General features: G+C 43.3%; 1 protein-coding gene across 7 annotated transcripts in view; it reads left to right on the top strand.

Moving 5' to 3' along the window:
- The window catches only part of LOC115075130 (dual oxidase 1-like), a 165,104-nt gene that overhangs the window by 124,675 nt on the left and 22,730 nt on the right, over positions 1-17,699 (top strand). For all 7 annotated transcript variants that reach the window (XM_029575342.1, XM_029575340.1, XM_029575343.1 and 4 more), the window contains 5 exons: positions 1,468-1,698; positions 3,211-3,310; positions 5,107-5,156; positions 8,280-8,407; positions 15,631-15,784. In XM_029575342.1, the coding sequence (XP_029431202.1) occupies positions 1,468-1,698; positions 3,211-3,310; positions 5,107-5,156; positions 8,280-8,407; positions 15,631-15,784 (663 nt within the window). The remainder of the gene's footprint in view (positions 1-1,467; positions 1,699-3,210; positions 3,311-5,106; positions 5,157-8,279; positions 8,408-15,630; positions 15,785-17,699) is intronic.

Genomic DNA, 17,699 nt, shown 5'->3' with positions numbered 1-17,699 from the left:
TTTGTGACGACAGCAGTAAGGGGTTTCTTCCCGTGCCCGGAACCACGCAGATAGTACCAGCAATGGTAACCTCCATGTGTTAGCTCCCACTCCCACCCACCCTCCCATTTGGAATCTAAATGAGCCTGAAGCCCCTGAATTAAATCTCCAGCCCTGCCCCCCTAGCAAATCTAAAAGGCATAAACTGTGAATCCCTGCCCTGGTCTGATATTCCAAAGGAACCTCGGGTTGTAAAAGGGGTAGGAGTGAGCCCCAGTTGCTCATGTCTCACTGTTGATGGTAGGCGTGACCCAGGGATCACTTCTGCTCCTTGACCACCCAGGGCCCTTGAAGGATAAAGGGGGAAACAAGGGGCATGGGGACAGTTGGTATAGGGGGAGGAGATCAATATTTCCTCCAAGGTGTCATTAGGTGTGTACACTTTTTTTTTGTGTGTGTGTGCGTGAGCAACAATTTTTTTTAAACCAACAATTTGTGAGTGCCAGTTCTAGCGCTGCATTTCTGTATATAGCAGAAAGAAAATAAGCATGTGAGCATCCGTGTAAAACCAGTGAGCGGTGTTCCAAAATGTACGCGTGATTGCTCACGCGCTCAGCTTAGAAGGAGCTATGGTGAATACTACTTAAAAATTTTAGATTGGGGCGCTGTTTGCGTCCGGGATGTGAGGTTTAAGCAAACGAAAGATGGCGCAAGGGGGATGTTTTGGTGCTAGGGTTGGGGGAGGGGGGGTTAATTTGGAGCATCAGACCCCTTTAAAAGAATTTATGGGGGGGGAGGAGAACTGAGCATCAGCACGTGCATTAACACGTGATGCTCAGCCTGAGATGGTTAACCACAGCTCCTGAGCTCTCTTACTGCTTTTAACGCATGTTGTTTATATTTTAATGCACCTTAAAAGCTGCTCTAGTATTAGCACAGTTTAGTAAATAGACCACATAGTTTGAATGGAGAGCTTACTAATATGGAGTGATCTAACTAAACTCTGTTAACATAAGTCATGGTGTGATGGAACTCGGTGATGTCATTCTTTACTTTCAGAGAATGAACTTAAGACCAACACAGCACGATACAAACTCTTAAGTATATGTAGCGTTATTGTTTCTCTAGCAATGCATCTTCTTAAACATAAGATCCCAGTGGCATTATTGTGCACTCTCATGTGTCTCCCATTGGTGCTCTGCTATGCCTGTATTTTTACATTCATTATCAAAACTGAGCCCTTACATGAAGAACAGCAAGACAAGTCATGGACCCAAGTATGAATGCTAAGGTTACATTTCTACATGCATTCATTTTTAATTGCACTTGAATGTTTAGCTTTCTCTGTCCTTTCCCCGCTCCCTTTCTTTGCATGGACTGATATTGCTTGGATCTGATGTAAAAATATGAACTTACCTCAAGGTCCTGGGGGGAAGAGCTTCTCACAGCGCCGGCTGCTGAGATCACCTGTCTCTGCTTTTCTTGCAGACTATGCCTATGAGTCGCAGCACACTGGCATCGCACAGGTCACGCTGATTGGCATCATTATCTCACGGGGCACGGCTGCCAGCATCTCCTTCATGTACTCCTACATCTTGCTGACCATGTGCCGCAATCTCATCACGTTTCTGCGAGAAACCTTCCTGAACTGCTACATCCCCTTTGATGCTGCTGTGGACTTTCATCGGTTGATTGCCAATGCTGCCATCATCTTAACAGGTAGTTCACTGATGTCTGTCTGTCTGTCCGTCCGCAAATGGCTTCTCATGGTGATGTGCACATTCCACACCTCTACACTGAAACACGGTGGCAGAAAAAGAGCATTCGGTCTATCAAGTCTGCCTATCTGGTCAATTCCTCCCACTGCCTCGGAGATTCCCCATGCTTGTCCCCTGCTTTCATGACTTCAGATATTGTCCTGATCTCCACCACCAAAACTGGGAGGCTGTTCCCTCTCTGTAAAAAAAAAAAAAAAAAAAAAAAAAACTTCCGTAGATTACTCCTCAATCTAAGGGCATATTCTCTTTTTACCCTCGTTCCATGACCCAGAGTCTCCTTTCCACTGAAAGAGTCCGACTGCCTCTGCATTGATGCCTCTGAGATAGACATTTAAATATCATATCTCCCCTCTAGGGTATATGGGCTAGATTTTAAAAGCCTTACGCGCGCAGGGCACTCGCACACCGGCGCGCCTATTTTGCATAGGCTGCCGGCACGCGGAAAGCCCCAGGACGCGCATAAGTCCCAGGGCTTCGTAAAAGGGGCGGGAGGAGGCGTGTCCGGGGGGGTCAGGGGGCGGTCTGGGGCGGGTCCGGGGGCATGGCGACGGTTCAGGGGTCAGGGCCGGGAGGGCGGTCCCAAGTCCCCCGGCACTGCGGCCTGTGCCGGGGGGGGGGATTTAGGTAGGGCTGGGGGGTGGGGGGACACGGAAGGCTGCGCGGCTCGGCGTGTGCAGGCTGCCGATTTTTGCACAGCCTTGGGCGCGCCGACCTCGGATTATATAAGATACGCGCAGCTACGCACGTATCTTAGAAAATCCGGCGTACTTATTTAAGATCTACCTCTGTGTTTAGGTTTTTAAATAAAATGGTAGTCTCAATTTAGCTCCAAGTGAACAAGTGTATACATCACAAAAAATTAGAACTGGGCTGAAAAATGACAGAGATTATAATTGTAAGAACAGCCTGCTGTCATTTGCCCATGGCTAGCGTACATTGGACAGTACTGGAGAATGTCTTTTTTTTTTGCCTGATTTCCTCTGAATTATCATTAGTGATTGCAGTCCTATGAATCATGCCTATGGGGAAAGGTCCAGATAGTGATTACTGCTTGGGATTTGTTGTCCCATTGCCACCAAAGCTTTCTGCCATAACAGAGATGCCAAATTGGATGAATGAAGGAGATTCCAAGGAAGACTTAGCTGACACATTTAAAGTAAATTCCTGTTTTTTGTTTTTTTTGCAAGGCAGTATTTGCAAAAAGGAATGGAGCTAGAAGAGCAATGTAAGGTTAAACATACACTAGATGCAGTGATATAAGATCTCTCATTCTGTGGAGTTAATGCTCTTGCAGTGCAATCATGAAGCAGAGCAATGAATGTGGATGACAGGGATCCGAGAGGGTGAGAAGAGAAGCAGTCATACTGAAAATATGAGACCGGCTGCCTGAGCTCTTTAAAAGCAAAGAACTGCCAGAGTCCAAAAAGAAATTTACTTTTGTTTTCTCTTGCAGTTTTTCATACCATCGGCCATGCAATTAATATCTACATGTTTTCAATCAGTCCACTCAGTATCCTCTCCTGCCTGTTCCCCAATGTATTCACTGATGATGGGTAAGTGCTTTCTTTACTAAACTGTTTTTCAAAAGTATTTTCAAATGAGTCTGAATATGAACTGCATGACTACTGAGTGTTACTGGCAAGTCTAGTTACAAATGTAGTCTGACTAGTTTAAGTCTCAGGTATTTATAGAATAGTCAAAATTTGAACAGAAATGTAGTCTATGGGCCTGATTTTCAAAAGCATTTACATGCTTAAAACTGGGTTTTGCCCATGTAAATGCACTTCACACATACAAGTGGGCTTTTGAAAATTGCTACAGTATATGCCATTAAATTGTCAATAGGTTTTACCTGTCTTAAGTGCACTTAACGAGGGTAAATGGCTTTTGAAAATTGCTACGATAGTATGTTCCATTTACATCCGTAACTTTGAAAATTTGCCTGAAAGTATTTTAGTTTCACAGATACTACACCATGGCTTGCATACTTGCTTAATGCTTCATTCTGTGAATAAAAACCAGGAAGTTGATATTCAGCACTTCTTAGTTAAGATAAGTAGTTACGTATCCGGCTAAATGGTGGCCACTGAATATTCGGTGATGATCAGTGGTCGCCACTTAACCAGTTAGGTATTTATCCAGCTAAGTAGACAGCCATATATTCTGTGGGCGAATCAGAGAGGAGCTTCTTATCCGGTTAACTTACATGGATAAGTAGCGATATTCAAACTTATCCAGTTAAGTAAACTGGCTAAGTTAGACCTACTCTATAGCAGTTCTAAAGTTAGCTGGCTAAGATTTATCCAGCTAAATGGCACTTTCTCTGGGTATGCTGCTGAATATCCAATGTAAATTATCCAGATAAGTCTTTTCTGGCTAACTTACATGGATATGTTTCAGTATCTCCTCCCAGATGTTCAAGGTAGTTGAGCGAAAAGGATGCACCAAGCTAGAAGTTTTTAGTAACCTACATAAGCATATTAATGTTAAAATCAAACTTCCTAATTTGTTCTTAACAATCAGGTTTAATTTACACACCTAGTTTATTATTTTACATTGTTACCGTACTATGATGGCACACGAGTAATTTGTAATCTATACCACCCATATTTCTCTTTACCGTGCCCTTCTGTAAACCGTTGTGATGGTTATTTAACTTAACGACGGTATAGAAAAATTTTTAAATAAATAAAATTCGTATCCTCCTTGAACTCTCAGAGCAAAGTTGGAATTTTTCTGAAATTTTATTAGAAACTTGCAGGAGAAAGTAAGTGGCTTTTCAGAGGCTGGGGACTTCAATAATATTCTGCTAGTTTAGAAAACATGGCTATCAAATCTTATATGGGCCAAATTTAAGAGTATGGCACCCATAGGCAGAGGACCGGGGGGGGGGGGGGGGGGGGGGGAGGGTTTTGCCTCCGAAATCAAAGAGCAGCAGGAGGAGTCCCAGTCTGTGGGTGCCTTCAGAATTTGGTGCCCTAGGGGGGCAGGCCTATGTGGCCTATGCCTGAGTCCAGCCCTGCCTATGCTAATACTCTGCCATAGTTACTATTTTCCCTTTAGTTTCTAGGCTGGTAATTGATTATTTTCTAATGAGGGAAGTTACTGCAAGTTACTGCTCAGCAAAATAATTGCTGTAATAAAACAGAAAAAGGAAGCTGTAAAGGTGCCCTGGTTCCAGCTTTAGACAAGTCTTCACCAAGTAGTGAGTCATCAGTCAAAATAGCAGGATTATATTTACAATTCTGTAGACGTTTTAGAAGAAGAAGCCAAAATAAGTATAAATCTCCTGATGACAGATTTTGTGGTCAACTGCTGAGAAGGACAAACCCAGTTTATTTTCTTCTAGATCAGAGTTGCCGCAGAAGTACCACTGGTGGTTCTTTAAGACGATCCCTGGTAAGAAAGATGGAAATGTCATTCCTTCCCTTTTGAGAGGATCATTTTTCCTGTAGGACATCATAATATAGGAAACAATGATTTTGTTTTCCTCCTCTTTGACCAGAGACCTGCACAATGTGGCGTTTATGAAAAGTATTTCTTCCTGTACTATGACGTCCAGAGAAATAAACATTATAGTTGTTACTAAACCATTCCGGTCTGGATGGCACCATAAACATGAAACTTGGTGTTGCGTACCAATGGTTCTCAACCTGGTTTTCCAATACTCCTTAGGCACTCTGGTTTTCTGGATCTCCAAAATGACTGTCTATGAGAGATTTATATATACTGCCTCCGTTGTATGTAAATCTATCTCGTGCATGTTTATTGTGGAGATCTTGAAAACCAGAGTAACTAGGGGGTACTTAAGGTCCAAACTAAGAACCACTATTGTGCACCACTAATGGCCCACTGCTTAAGAGTGCTGGCATCAAGGGTTGAGACTTTAAAACATGCCTTGTAAAACAAAAAATGGATCCACTGTTTTGTACTGTTTCAAAAGTCTTACAGCAGTCATAAGACCCCTGTATCGATAATGTTTGTCATTTTTAAGTTACAATTGAGATTGCTTCAACTTGCTCCCTTGCAGTTCCCCATAACACCCATGTACTGAACGGCGTCACCGATTACCATTCTATGGAGCCGATGTAATAAGACCCGCGGCAAAACAGGCGCTAGTTATGAGCACGGGTTTTGATCACCGCGCACGGCTGAAGATGCTGCTTCTGCGGGATGTGAAAAAACAAATTATGCAAATGATTTGCGCACAGAAATCCATACGCATACAGAAAAATGCATGAACCTAAGCGCAGTAAGGGCCTATGTAATAAGTGGCTGCATCCGCGCTGAAAACTTGTGCCAATAATCTTCACCTAAAAGCGAGCAAGCAAACGGGTCTCCCTATTTAGTGAAAGTATAACCCTGGAAAGTATTTTTAATATTTCAAATAATTGTGCTGCAGAAAACCTGGCAAATATTTTCATGGAAGTTAATTCACACTGGCATAGCAGCGAGATAGGCGCTCAGTTGGGCACCAATGTGGATGCTTGGGTGCCAACATAGGCACTCAGCTGGGAGCGAATATGGATGCTCTGATGCCCAGAAAGGTGCCTAGCAAATGTTGGGTGCCAACATAGGCACTCAGCTGGGAGCGAATATGGACACTCTGATGATGCCCAGAAAAGGTGCCTAGCAAAAGGCACTTACTTGTTTTTTATTTATTTTTTATTTGTACAGTTTTTATATACTGGTGTTTAGTCCAAGGACCATCACATCGGTTTACAATCATACAATTTAAAATTCATGGTACATAGGTCAATACAATAAAATAAGATTTACATAAAAGTAACAAATTTTTCCTGGAAAAGTGCACACGTAGTCAGTCTATACAATCGGGCACCCAGAAAGGCTAATTACCAATCTTGCTGCTCAGGCACTGAGCTAGGTGCTCTTCTGGCCGTGTATCTGGCTGCTCGGGTGCTGAGTTGGCGCTCAACTGGTCGCAAAGTTGGCTGCTCAGATGTCGAGAAAAGCGCCTACAGAGCCACCTGCCTTAGCCGGCCGTTCCAACAACGAGAAAAGCGCCTAGCGATGCTGGCTGCTCGGTCGTTCAGAAAAGCGCTTCGCTAAGCTGGCCACTTGGGTGCTGAGATTGGCATTCATCTAGATGGTTTTCAGGATGCTCAGATGCCGAATTAGGCCCTCCCTCCCCCCCCCCCCCCCCCCCCGAGTCAGCGCTGACACTTAACTTGTGCCCTGACCGTGGTGGTAAAAACATCTGCACTAACATTAGTGCGGCTCCCTGCATCCTTTGCATGCTGTTAGCATGCATTGGCATTTGTACGTGCTTTTTTTCCCGCACACAAAACCCTTATTACATCCCCATATAAGGGCTTTGTGCAGGAAAATACTCGTACAGACCCGTAGCAGCTTATTACATCGGGCCCTATATAAGGTAATCTCACCATAGAAATAACAAAAATCTGTTTATGTTAATTTCTATTTCCAAGTAACTGGTTTTCTTACAACTTGTGGCATGTTTCTTCCCCCACAGGATTCATATAAAGACTTTGAATCATTAACATTTTTTTTTTTCATATAGACTTTTTGGGATTTTTCACCTCTCAGTATATGGTTCTAGCCGCCAGTTTTTTCTCATATTGTGATGATTTATTTAATTGTGAAAAAATTAATAAACAGATTTTTGCTCTGTTAATTTCTATGGTGTTTCCATCTCTCTATATCTAGTGTGTGTGTGTGTGTGTGTGTGTGTATATATATATGTGTGTGTATATATATATATACATACACACACACACACACACACACACACACACACATTTTGGGGTAGATTTTCAAAGGGGTACCCGCGTAAGATACGCGCGTACCCCCCCCCCCCCCCCCTGCACGCGCCGAGCGTAAGTCCCGGAGCTTGCATGGAGGGGCGTTTCGGGGGGTGTGCTGGGAGTGACGCGGCGTTTCGGGGGCATGTCGGGAGTGACGCGGCATTTTGGGGGCATGGTTCCAGCCCGGGGGCGTGACAGTGGCCCCTGGACCAGCCCCCGGACCGGAACATGGAGCGCGGCAGCAGGCCCGGCGCGCGCAAAGTTACGCCTGCTTCGAGCAGGCGTAACTTTCGTGATAGAGGTAGGGGGAGGCTTAGCTAGGGCCGGCGGGGGTGGGTTAGGTAGGGGAAGGGAGGGGAAAGGTGGGAGGAAGGCGAAGGAAAGTTCCCTCTGAGGCCGCTCCGATTTCGGAGCGGCCTCGGAGCAGGCTGCCCGGCTCGGCGCGCGCAGGCTGCCGATTTTGGGCAGCCTTGCGCGCGATGAGCCCGGATTTTAATGGCTACGCGCGTATCTATTGAAATCCCGCGTACTGTTGTTCGCGCCTAGTGCACGAACAAAAGTACGCTTGTGCGCAGATTTATAAAATTTGCCCCATAATGAGGCCGAAGGAAATATAGTAGTTGATGTTAGCTAAGTTTGTTCAAATTGACTATTAAAAGCCAAATTTCAAGAGACTGTTCTTGTTTGTGAAGAGCCATTGCAGATTCATTTACTTTGCAACGCTGTCCTTTTATAGGAATGACGGGGATACTTCTGCTGATGGTTCTTGCTATTATGTACGTCTTTGCTACCCGGCACTTCCGGCGCATCAGTTTCCGTGGATTCTGGCTGACGCATCACTTCTATGTTCTGATGTACATTTTGGTAAAGTAACTTCTGTTTCTGTGCACTCACCTGTTGGTGTAGATATTAGAACTAAACTAGAAAAATGCTTGTGCAGCGGTACATGCACGCCATACATAAAACCCTTTGCAATCACTGTAACCCGGCAATATTCCCAGGGCTTCTGCTAACCTCATTGGATTCCACTTTCACAAGTCAGCAAACCCTATTCTTGAACCATATATTTTTTTTTTTTTTACTTACACATGTGCAAACATATTTGACAAAGATGAAACAAGTTACAATACTGTACTATTATATTTTTATTCATAAATAATGTCAAGCTCCCATGAAGTGGTGTCAGCCTCTGCAGACACTTCAGAATGAGACTGTATGGCTGATCACAGGAGAGAGAGATGGAGGGACCATATTACTCTGGTGTTGTCTGCCTATTTCCTGGTGCTGTTGGTACGCTGCTGGGTGAGCTTTAATTCATTTCCCTTGGGCTCATTGAATGTTGCGGATACGCAGTTCCTCTCGGATCTTTGGTCGTCACAGTGTGGTTTGTTTGATATTCCATCTCTTCATCAAGCTTGCCTCTCAGAAACTAGAGATCGGGCCTTCCCCATAGCCGTTCCTACCTTCTGGAATTCATTTCCAGAAAATGTGTGCTTGGTTTCCTGTACTAAGACTTTTAAGGCAATATTGAAAACTTTTTCTGTTTCAACAGGCCATCTCTGACTTTTTGTAATTACCTGTGTATGTTGACATTTTTTAAATAAATTTTTATATAGTTAGGGGTAGATTTTCAAAGGGATACGTGCGTAACCCCCGAAAACCTACCCCTGTATGCGCCGAGCCTATTTTGCATAGGCTCGGCAGCGCGCGCAAGCCCCAGGATGCGTGCGTATGTCCCGGGGCTTCGAATAATGGGTGGTCCGGGGACGGGGCCACTGTCTGGGGGCGTGTCAGGGGCATGGCTGCAGCCCAGAGGCGTGGCCTGTGTTGGGGCCTGGCGCGCTGGCAGCGAGTCGGCGCACGCAAGTTACATCTGCCAGGCATAACTCTACGAAACAAGGTAGGGGGGATTTAGGTAGGGCTTGGGGGTAGGTTAGATAGGGGAAGGGAGGGAAAGGTGGGGAGGACCAAAAAAAAAAGTTCCCTCCAAGGCCACTCCGATTTCGGAGTGGCCTTGGAGGGAACAGGGAAAGCCATCAGGCCTCCCCTCGGGCTCGGCACGTGCAAGGTGCACAAGTGTGCACCCCCTTGCGCGCGCCAACCCCAGATTTTATAACATGCGCGCGGCAGTGCGCGCATGTTATAAAATCGGGTGTACATTTGTGCTCGCTGGGTATCGCGCACAAATGTACCCCGCGTGCGCAAAATATAAAATCGGCCCCTTAATTTTTTTAAAAGATTTTTTACTATGCTTGTTTTTAATTTAATTTTTAATTTTTTTTTGCATTTTTTAATGAATGGTTTTTACTATATGTCGCTTTGAACCGTGGCAACTAGTGGCTAATAAATAGTGAAATAAATAAATAAGATAAATGATAGAGCAGCACAGAGCAGTTGTAGAGCTTTGGTATGATTTCAGGTATACTTGGGGTGGAGAGAGCAAATCACCTAACACGGGTAGCAGGATGGCCTGGCTACATTCTCAGCTTAGAGCAGAATGGATAAGGAGTGGCATCTTGCAGGTAGTCATACTTGTATGGATGAAAGCTGAAAGATTTCCTTAGCACAGAGGGAGTTGGTGAGGGCAAGGAAGGATGATGACCAGTGCTAGCGTAGTATAGGCAGGGTAACTGGGCAGACTGGGTGGGCCAAATTGTCCTTATCTGCTGACATCTTCTACATTACTGTTGTATTATGTAGATTTGATTATTGTGACTTCCAAAGTATGCAAGTTATTACAGTCACCTACTGATATCTGTGATATTCTGCTCTGCTACAGATCACCACCCACATACTGTAAAAAAAAACAAAAAACCAAAGGGAGTAAGATTTGAATGCAAAAAGAAGTGGTTTATTTATAGATAACTTCCAGACCTCTCATCCTAAAGAGGCTTTTGCGGTTGTGAAATAATCATTAAGGTTTCTCAAACATGGTCTGATGTGCATCAGATCTGCTTTTGATATTTTCTTCACATATGTTTCCTTTTTATTCTTTACCCTTTCTCTGCAAATGTACATAATCCTTTTTTATACAATAGTATTGCATAGTCTTTCAATAATAGCATTTCACACAATATTTATCTTTATTAATATTTGCTAAGCACTTAACACAATCCCCTTAGCGATGTACACGGCAAAACATACATATTTCATTACTTAGAGCGAACTTAAGCTACCTTACAAATAAGTACATGCAAAGACAGATCACACTAAATTCTAGCCACAATGGTATAACAATGCGTTGTTTTATGCTTCTTTCATGCAGAGTCATGGAAGGTCAAGTGTTTAACAGGATCCTTGACTAGCTGGGTTACTTGATATTTTCTTAGTATTACCAGATTAGACAGAAGGAAAGACAAACTGAAGAGTAGTAAATCACTGGACCGGATGGTATACACCCCAGAGTTCTGAAGGAACTAAAAAATGAAATTTCAGACCTATTAGGTTACAAATTTTTACTATCATTAAAATCATCCACTGTACCTGAAGACTGGAGGATAGCAAATATAACCCCAATATTTAAAAAGGGCTCCAGGGGCGATCTGGGAAACTACAGACTGGTTAGCCTGACTTCAGTGCCAGGAAAAATAGTGGAAAGTATTCTAAACATCAAAATCACAGAACATATAGAAAGACATGGTTTAATGGAACAAAGTCAGCATGGCTTTACCCAAGGCAAGTCTTGCCTCACAAATCTGCTTCACTTTTTTGAAGGAGTTAATAAACATGTGGATAAAGGTGAACCGGTAGATGTAGTATACTTGGATTTTCAGAAGGCGTTTGACAAAGTTCCTCATGAGAGGCTTCTAGGAAAAGTAAAAAGTCATGGGATAGGTGGCGATGTCCTTTCGTGGATTGCAAACTGGCTAAAAGACAGGAAACAGAGTAGGATTAAATGGACAATTTTCTCAGTGGAAGGGAGTGGGCAGTGGAGTGCCTCAGGGATCTGTATTGGTACCCTTACTTTTCAATATATTTATAAATGATCTGGAAAGAAATACGACGAGTGAGATGATCAAATTTGCAGATGACACAAAATTGTTCAGAGTAGTTAAATTACAAGCAGATTGTGATAAATTGCAGGAAGACCTTGTGAGACTGGAAAATTGGGCATCCAAATGGCAGATGAAATTTAATGTGGATAAGTGCAAGGTGATGCATATAGGGAAAAATAACCCATGCTATAGTTACAAAATGTTGGGTTCCATATTAGGTGCTACAACCCAAGAAAGAGATCTAGGCGTCATAGTGGATAACACATTGAAATCATCGGTTCAGTGTGCTGTGGCAGTCAAAAAAGCAAACAGAATGTTGGGAATTATTAGAAAGGGAATGGTGAATAAAACGGAAAATGTCATAATGCCTCTGTATCACTCCATGGTGAGACCGCACCTTGAATACTGTGTACAATTCTGGTCGCCACATCTCAAAAAAGATATAATTGCGATGGAGAAAGTACAGAGAAGGGCTACCAAAATGATAAGGGGAATGGAACAGCTCCCCTATGAGGAAAGACTAAAGAGGTTAGGACTTTTCAGCTTGGACAGGAAACGGCTGAGGGGGGATATGATAGAGGTGTTTAAAATCATGAGAGGTCTAGAACGGGTAGATGTGAATCGGTTATTTACTCTTTCGGATAATAGAAAGACTAGGGGGCACTCCATGAAGTTAGCATGTGGCACATTTAAAACTAATCGGAGGAAGTTCTTTTTTACTCAACACACAATTAAACTCTGGAATTTGTTGCCAGAGGATGTGGTTAGTGCAGTTAGTATAGCTGTGTTTAAAAAAGGATTGGATAAGTTCTTGGAGGAGAAGTCCATTACCTGCTATTAAGTTCACTTAGAGAATAGCCACTGCCATTAGCAATGGTAACATGGAATAGACTTAGTTTTTGGGCACTTGCCAGGTTCTTATGGCCTGGATTGGCCACTGTTGGAAACAGGATGCTGGGCTTGATGGACCCTTGGCCTGACCCAGTATGGCAGGTTCTTATATTCAAGGTTGATATCATTGTCCACTTAGAAACAAATGATCTGACTGGCAGTCAAGTGAGTGGAGTGCAAGAGGACTTCATGAAATTAGGGCAGTATCTTAGGCAGCTGTCAAAGATGTTTTCTGAGGTGCTAGCCTACATATGTAGCTCCAGGATTTTCACTGCATGGCTGATAGGGATCTGAATATCCCTAGAAAATTGATCACCTTACTCAGAAAACTGTTCAGATTTTTCAGTTCAGCAAACAGCGAGCACTATTTACCAGCACAACCAGCCCCCTCCCCCCCCCCCAGTCTGTACCTACCCCATCAGGATTTCCAAGTGAGAAAGGGGGGCAGGAGCAGGCCCCAGTCACTCCTGGCCCATGGCTGCGATTTAAAAATTGCGCGGGTCTCAGGGCCACCTGGGTCCAAGCTGTTTTACAGCCATAAAGCATGTCAACTACTACCTCCATTTAAACTGCTGAGGGAGGTAAAATGTTTAGGAGGTCTTTTATATTCTCTTCTAAAAATGGAACAGTAGGTAGCAGCAGTCGCAAGGAAAGATTTTTTCAATCTTCAATTAGTGAACCAACATCATCCATTTTTTGGGTTACAGAATTGAGAATGGTTATGTATGTGGGTCTTCCTAAGAACACCATGCTTAAGCTGCAAATAGTGCAAACTCCTGAGGTAAGGATTACAACAGGGCAATAAGTGATGGAAAAGAACAACTCAGTGTAAGGCTCTGAGTGAGTCTGGGTGTGGATTTCAAATTGATGACACTAACTTTTAAAGCTTTGAGAAGTTTGACAATTTCCTTGGGATAGACCAAGCAGGCAGTTAAGATCTAGCTAGGAAGCCCTTCTATTTTGTCCTCAAAGGAACTAAGACTAGTATAGTAACAAACAGATCATTCATGGATGTATTTTCTACAAATATGAAATTCCTTGCCGATTGAGATCAGAGAAAAATTAGGGGTGAATTTTCAAAGAGTTACGCATGTAAAAATTAGCATATAATGCTTAAGTAGAATCTACTCACGTACATGCTGTTTTAGAAACATCAAACAAGTGCATGTATTTTTGCTTTCACATGCACACATACGCGTGTAAAAAGGGGGCAGGCTAGAGACTTTCCAGGATGAAGCCAACATTTACGTGCATGAGTTGCATTGTAAAAGACACTTACACATGTAGATTTGCCAACTCACTCATGTAATTTTACACCTGTTGATTACCTTGCATGTATAATATTGATCCGGTGGGGTGCTTGGGTGAATTGTGGGAAGTTCAGGCTGATGAACCAGGAGGCTCTTGATGAACGGGAGAAGGAGTGGTCTGAACTGGTGGAGTAATTGGTAAAACTGGTCATTTCAATTACATGTGCATGTTTTAAAATATGCCAACTTACACACACAAATTCTGATTTATGTAAGTCCTACTTTATTTTCATGCACAAAATATACATGTGAATATTTTTAAAATAGGTAGGAATAGGAACAGCATGTGTGTTCAGTGCATTGAAATACTCGGTTATATTGTATTCATGAGTAAGCATACATATGTGCATATTTTATAATGCATGTGTATCTGCTACGCGTGGCTTAGTCTGTGCACCACCATATATGCATATGTATGCCGCTGCACGCAGTTGCTTGAAAGTTATCTATTGTGCTTTTCATCAATAATTGAAAACAAGGCTTTTTGCAAAGATTTCCATATAGTATTTGAAAAGAGAAGGTTGCGTATTCTGTGATTTCTCATGAGGGTGGTTGGTTGATTGGTATATAATACTGGAAACCTTTTGTCTGAAGAGAAGGCTTAGGAGGAGGAAGGGTAAGATATCGTATGACAGATGTGATGTTAACAATGGGGTTGTTAATGATCTGAAACTGATATCAATAACCCTTGACAGAAGGGAAGAAGTCAGAATGCTAAGATTCAGTCAGAGTGCATACACTGGTCCAGTGGGGGTAGCACAACATTGTGAATTGGCTAAACTGTGGTGGTAATAGAATCTAGTGAGATATGGGAGATGAGGGTGCACGGTTTTAATTTGTATAGTGGGTTCTCTTGGGGATTTTAATTATTGAAGGCATAAGTGGAGAGAGGATATAAGATATGAGGGTTTGGGGGTTTATGAATTATATTTTTTTCATGGTACATGTAAGGATTTTAATTAAGACTCATGGGGACAAGGGAGGGCTAGTGAGGATGGTATATTGTAGTTTATTGGGAATACTGTGTACTTTGATCTAGTACTGTAAGCTGCTCTGAACTGATTGGAAATCAGAAAAAGTTGGCTATAAATCTAATATTAAATTTTAAAAATTTGTGTAGGTGGACCTTACTGCCTCTGCCATCATATTCCATGTAGTCTTGAAATCTCATGTATAAAACACTTTCCACATTTATTTTAACCTGGCAGTTGCCTCCTGCTCCTCTGAGCCTTCAGCTCAGTCGAAACCACGTCTGGGATCCTGGTGCCAAGAGCCTTCATTCATACCCCTTTATGCCCCCAACATACCTAGTCTAGACTTTGCAGCAACGGTCCTTCAGCTTAGGGGACATACACTAGGGTTCCTTCTGGAATCTTGAAATCGTAGGCCCTGAATCTGGTCACTAGGTGTCACCCTTGAGCAATGACCACTGTTCCCTCATTTCGCTTGGGCAATGTAGCGCACAACTTTATGTGCACTGCTCTTTGAAATGCCATTTTATTTTGTTTTCTTATGTGTGCTAAGTTTTCGTTTGTGCTCTTATTTCATGACCTGTGTACATGTGCGCACACACATACACAAACTGGGAACAATGGCAATAACAATGACCATGACTGGTTCCCCAGCATCTCTAGCCTACCCAGGGAGCAGAAGACCTGACTCAGTGATTGAACTGGGGACCTTCCATATGGCGGAATGCAGCACAGTCACTAAACCATTAGGCCAGCTCATTTTTGTTTAATTTTTATGTTGGCCCAATAAAAGGTAAATCAGCCTGCAAAGAATCCCTTATACTACTCTTCAACTCTTAGGATTAGCCCGTATCACTCCTTTCTATAACAGTCATTTTCATTGACCAGTGATTTAACATTGACTGTGCTTTATTTTCCAGATTATTCTACATGGAAGTTGTGCTTTGATTCAAGAACCCCGGTTTTATGTCTACTTTCTTGTCCCAGCTGTCATCTATGTGTCAGATCATCTGATTAGCTTGAACAGGAAGAAGAAGGAGATCAGCGTGATCAAGGCTGAGCTGCTTCCTTCAGGTAATATCTTGCTCCAGAAATACACTCATGGCTGTCATGACCTTAACTTCCCTATAGCCTATTGCAGTTTAGAGAACAGGATTATCAGGTCTGTATAAATGTGCATGTCATTTAAAAGAAAAAAAAATATCAATACTGCTATCCCTGATGATTGGAAGCCATAATAAAACCAAACCTAAAAAGGTCTAGAAGTTTTCAAATAAGACCTGGAAACACCTCCCCTTCCTTGCTGTCCTTTACCCTATGAATGGATGGAGGAAGGAGGTTGAAAAGTGAATGAGAGTGTGTGCCCTTAAGCAGATTTATTTAAATTTGATATTCCACTTTACCAAAATTAGCACAAAACAAATTACAAGTAAAGCTATAAAATATGCAAGCAAACATCATCATAAATAAACCACATTCAATACATAAAGCAGAATGCATAAAATCTAATCAAATAATACAAAATGAATAAAGCTTATGTGCCCAGAAAACCATAAATAAATAATATTAAACACATTTTAGAGGGTCACGTGATGTGGTGGACTCGGTGAGACGCGTCTTTCCGAGCTCCGGTGGTTCTCCCCCGCACCATCGCTGAACATCCTGTATTTTTCTATCGTTTTCTGGTCCAGCGCCCGTACTCAGCTACCTCTACTTGAGGTTTATCCACAGAGGGGTTAACCGCTCATCTGCATGGCTACCAGAGCGGTGCGCAAGGAAAAAGACAAGGCGAAGGCCCCCGATGTCAAGATGGCCGCCGTGGTAGAATCTGAGTCCCAACCAGACGGCGAATCGCTTGAAGATAAAATTTCACAGGCGGTGGTGAACACTTTAGATGTGAGGCTTCATCAGCTGTCGGAACAGATAGCGGATGTGCGGGCTTCCCTAACGGAGTTCGACGGGCGTACCGAACGGATCGAAGGCAGAGTGGGCCTGGTTGAGGATGATGTGGGCGCCTTGGAGAAGAAGGTGGACGAACTTAGTAAACAGGCCCGGGCCCATGAAGAAAAAATTGACGAACTTGAAAACCGTTCGCGACGGAACAACTTAAGATTCGTGGGTTTTCCGGAAGACTTACCTGAGGCTGATCTGCCCCGCCTGTTGGAAGCCTGGTTGCTTGGCGTGGTTCCCTCGCTTGCGTCGCCATCCGGTGGACTATTTGAACGAGCACACAGGGTGGGCCGGAGGCCTGAAGGGGAGGCAAATCGCCGTCCACGGGTGGTTATTGCCCGGTTTCTTCATTTTGGTCATCGGTCTTTAGTGTTACAGCACTACAGGAAAGCCCGTGATCTGCGATATGAAACGCATTGCATATTGATATTTCAAGACTTCTCCCCACGTGTTTCATCGCAGAGGAAAGCCTTCAATGAAGTCTGTACGGAGCTTGTCAACAAACAAATTCGTTTTGCGCTGATGTTCCCAGCTCGCCTTAGGGTCTCTCACCAAGGGCAAGTGAAATTCTTTGACGCGGCAGGGGAGGCACGATCTTATGTACGAGGCCTTTCGGGCCCGAATCCAGCGGAGGCCACATGAAGAGAGAGGCCATAAGTCCTTTCCTCACTAGCATGGCAATATGTGCACGCAGGGCACAGGGAGATTTGTGGCGCTGTTGTTAGCGGTGTTATTGTCTTTCTTTTTTTTTTTTTTTCCTCACTGTTCTGTGGCTAAACGCATTATGTTGTGTGCTATTTACCATGTAAACTTGTAGCTGAGTCTTTGATTGTGTATGTGGGCTCTGGCCAGGGACCCTGATTTTTGTTTTGTTTTTTATCCATGTCATGGGTAATGTTTAGTAACAGATTTTGGGCAGAAAAAATGTTTCTCAGCGGGGGGGATCCACCGAACACATCAGTTTATCCACGTGTTCCCTAACCCATTTGGGTTTGACTTTCTTTTCGCTAGGGGGGGGGGGGGGATGAAAGACAGGTAT

Source organism: Rhinatrema bivittatum, chromosome 13 (assembly GCF_901001135.1).
Source record: "Rhinatrema bivittatum chromosome 13, aRhiBiv1.1, whole genome shotgun sequence".
Lineage (NCBI taxonomy): Eukaryota > Metazoa > Chordata > Amphibia > Gymnophiona > Rhinatrematidae > Rhinatrema > Rhinatrema bivittatum.
The sequence above is the reverse complement of the archived record's forward strand: the minus strand, read 5'-3'. Positions and strand labels throughout refer to the sequence as shown.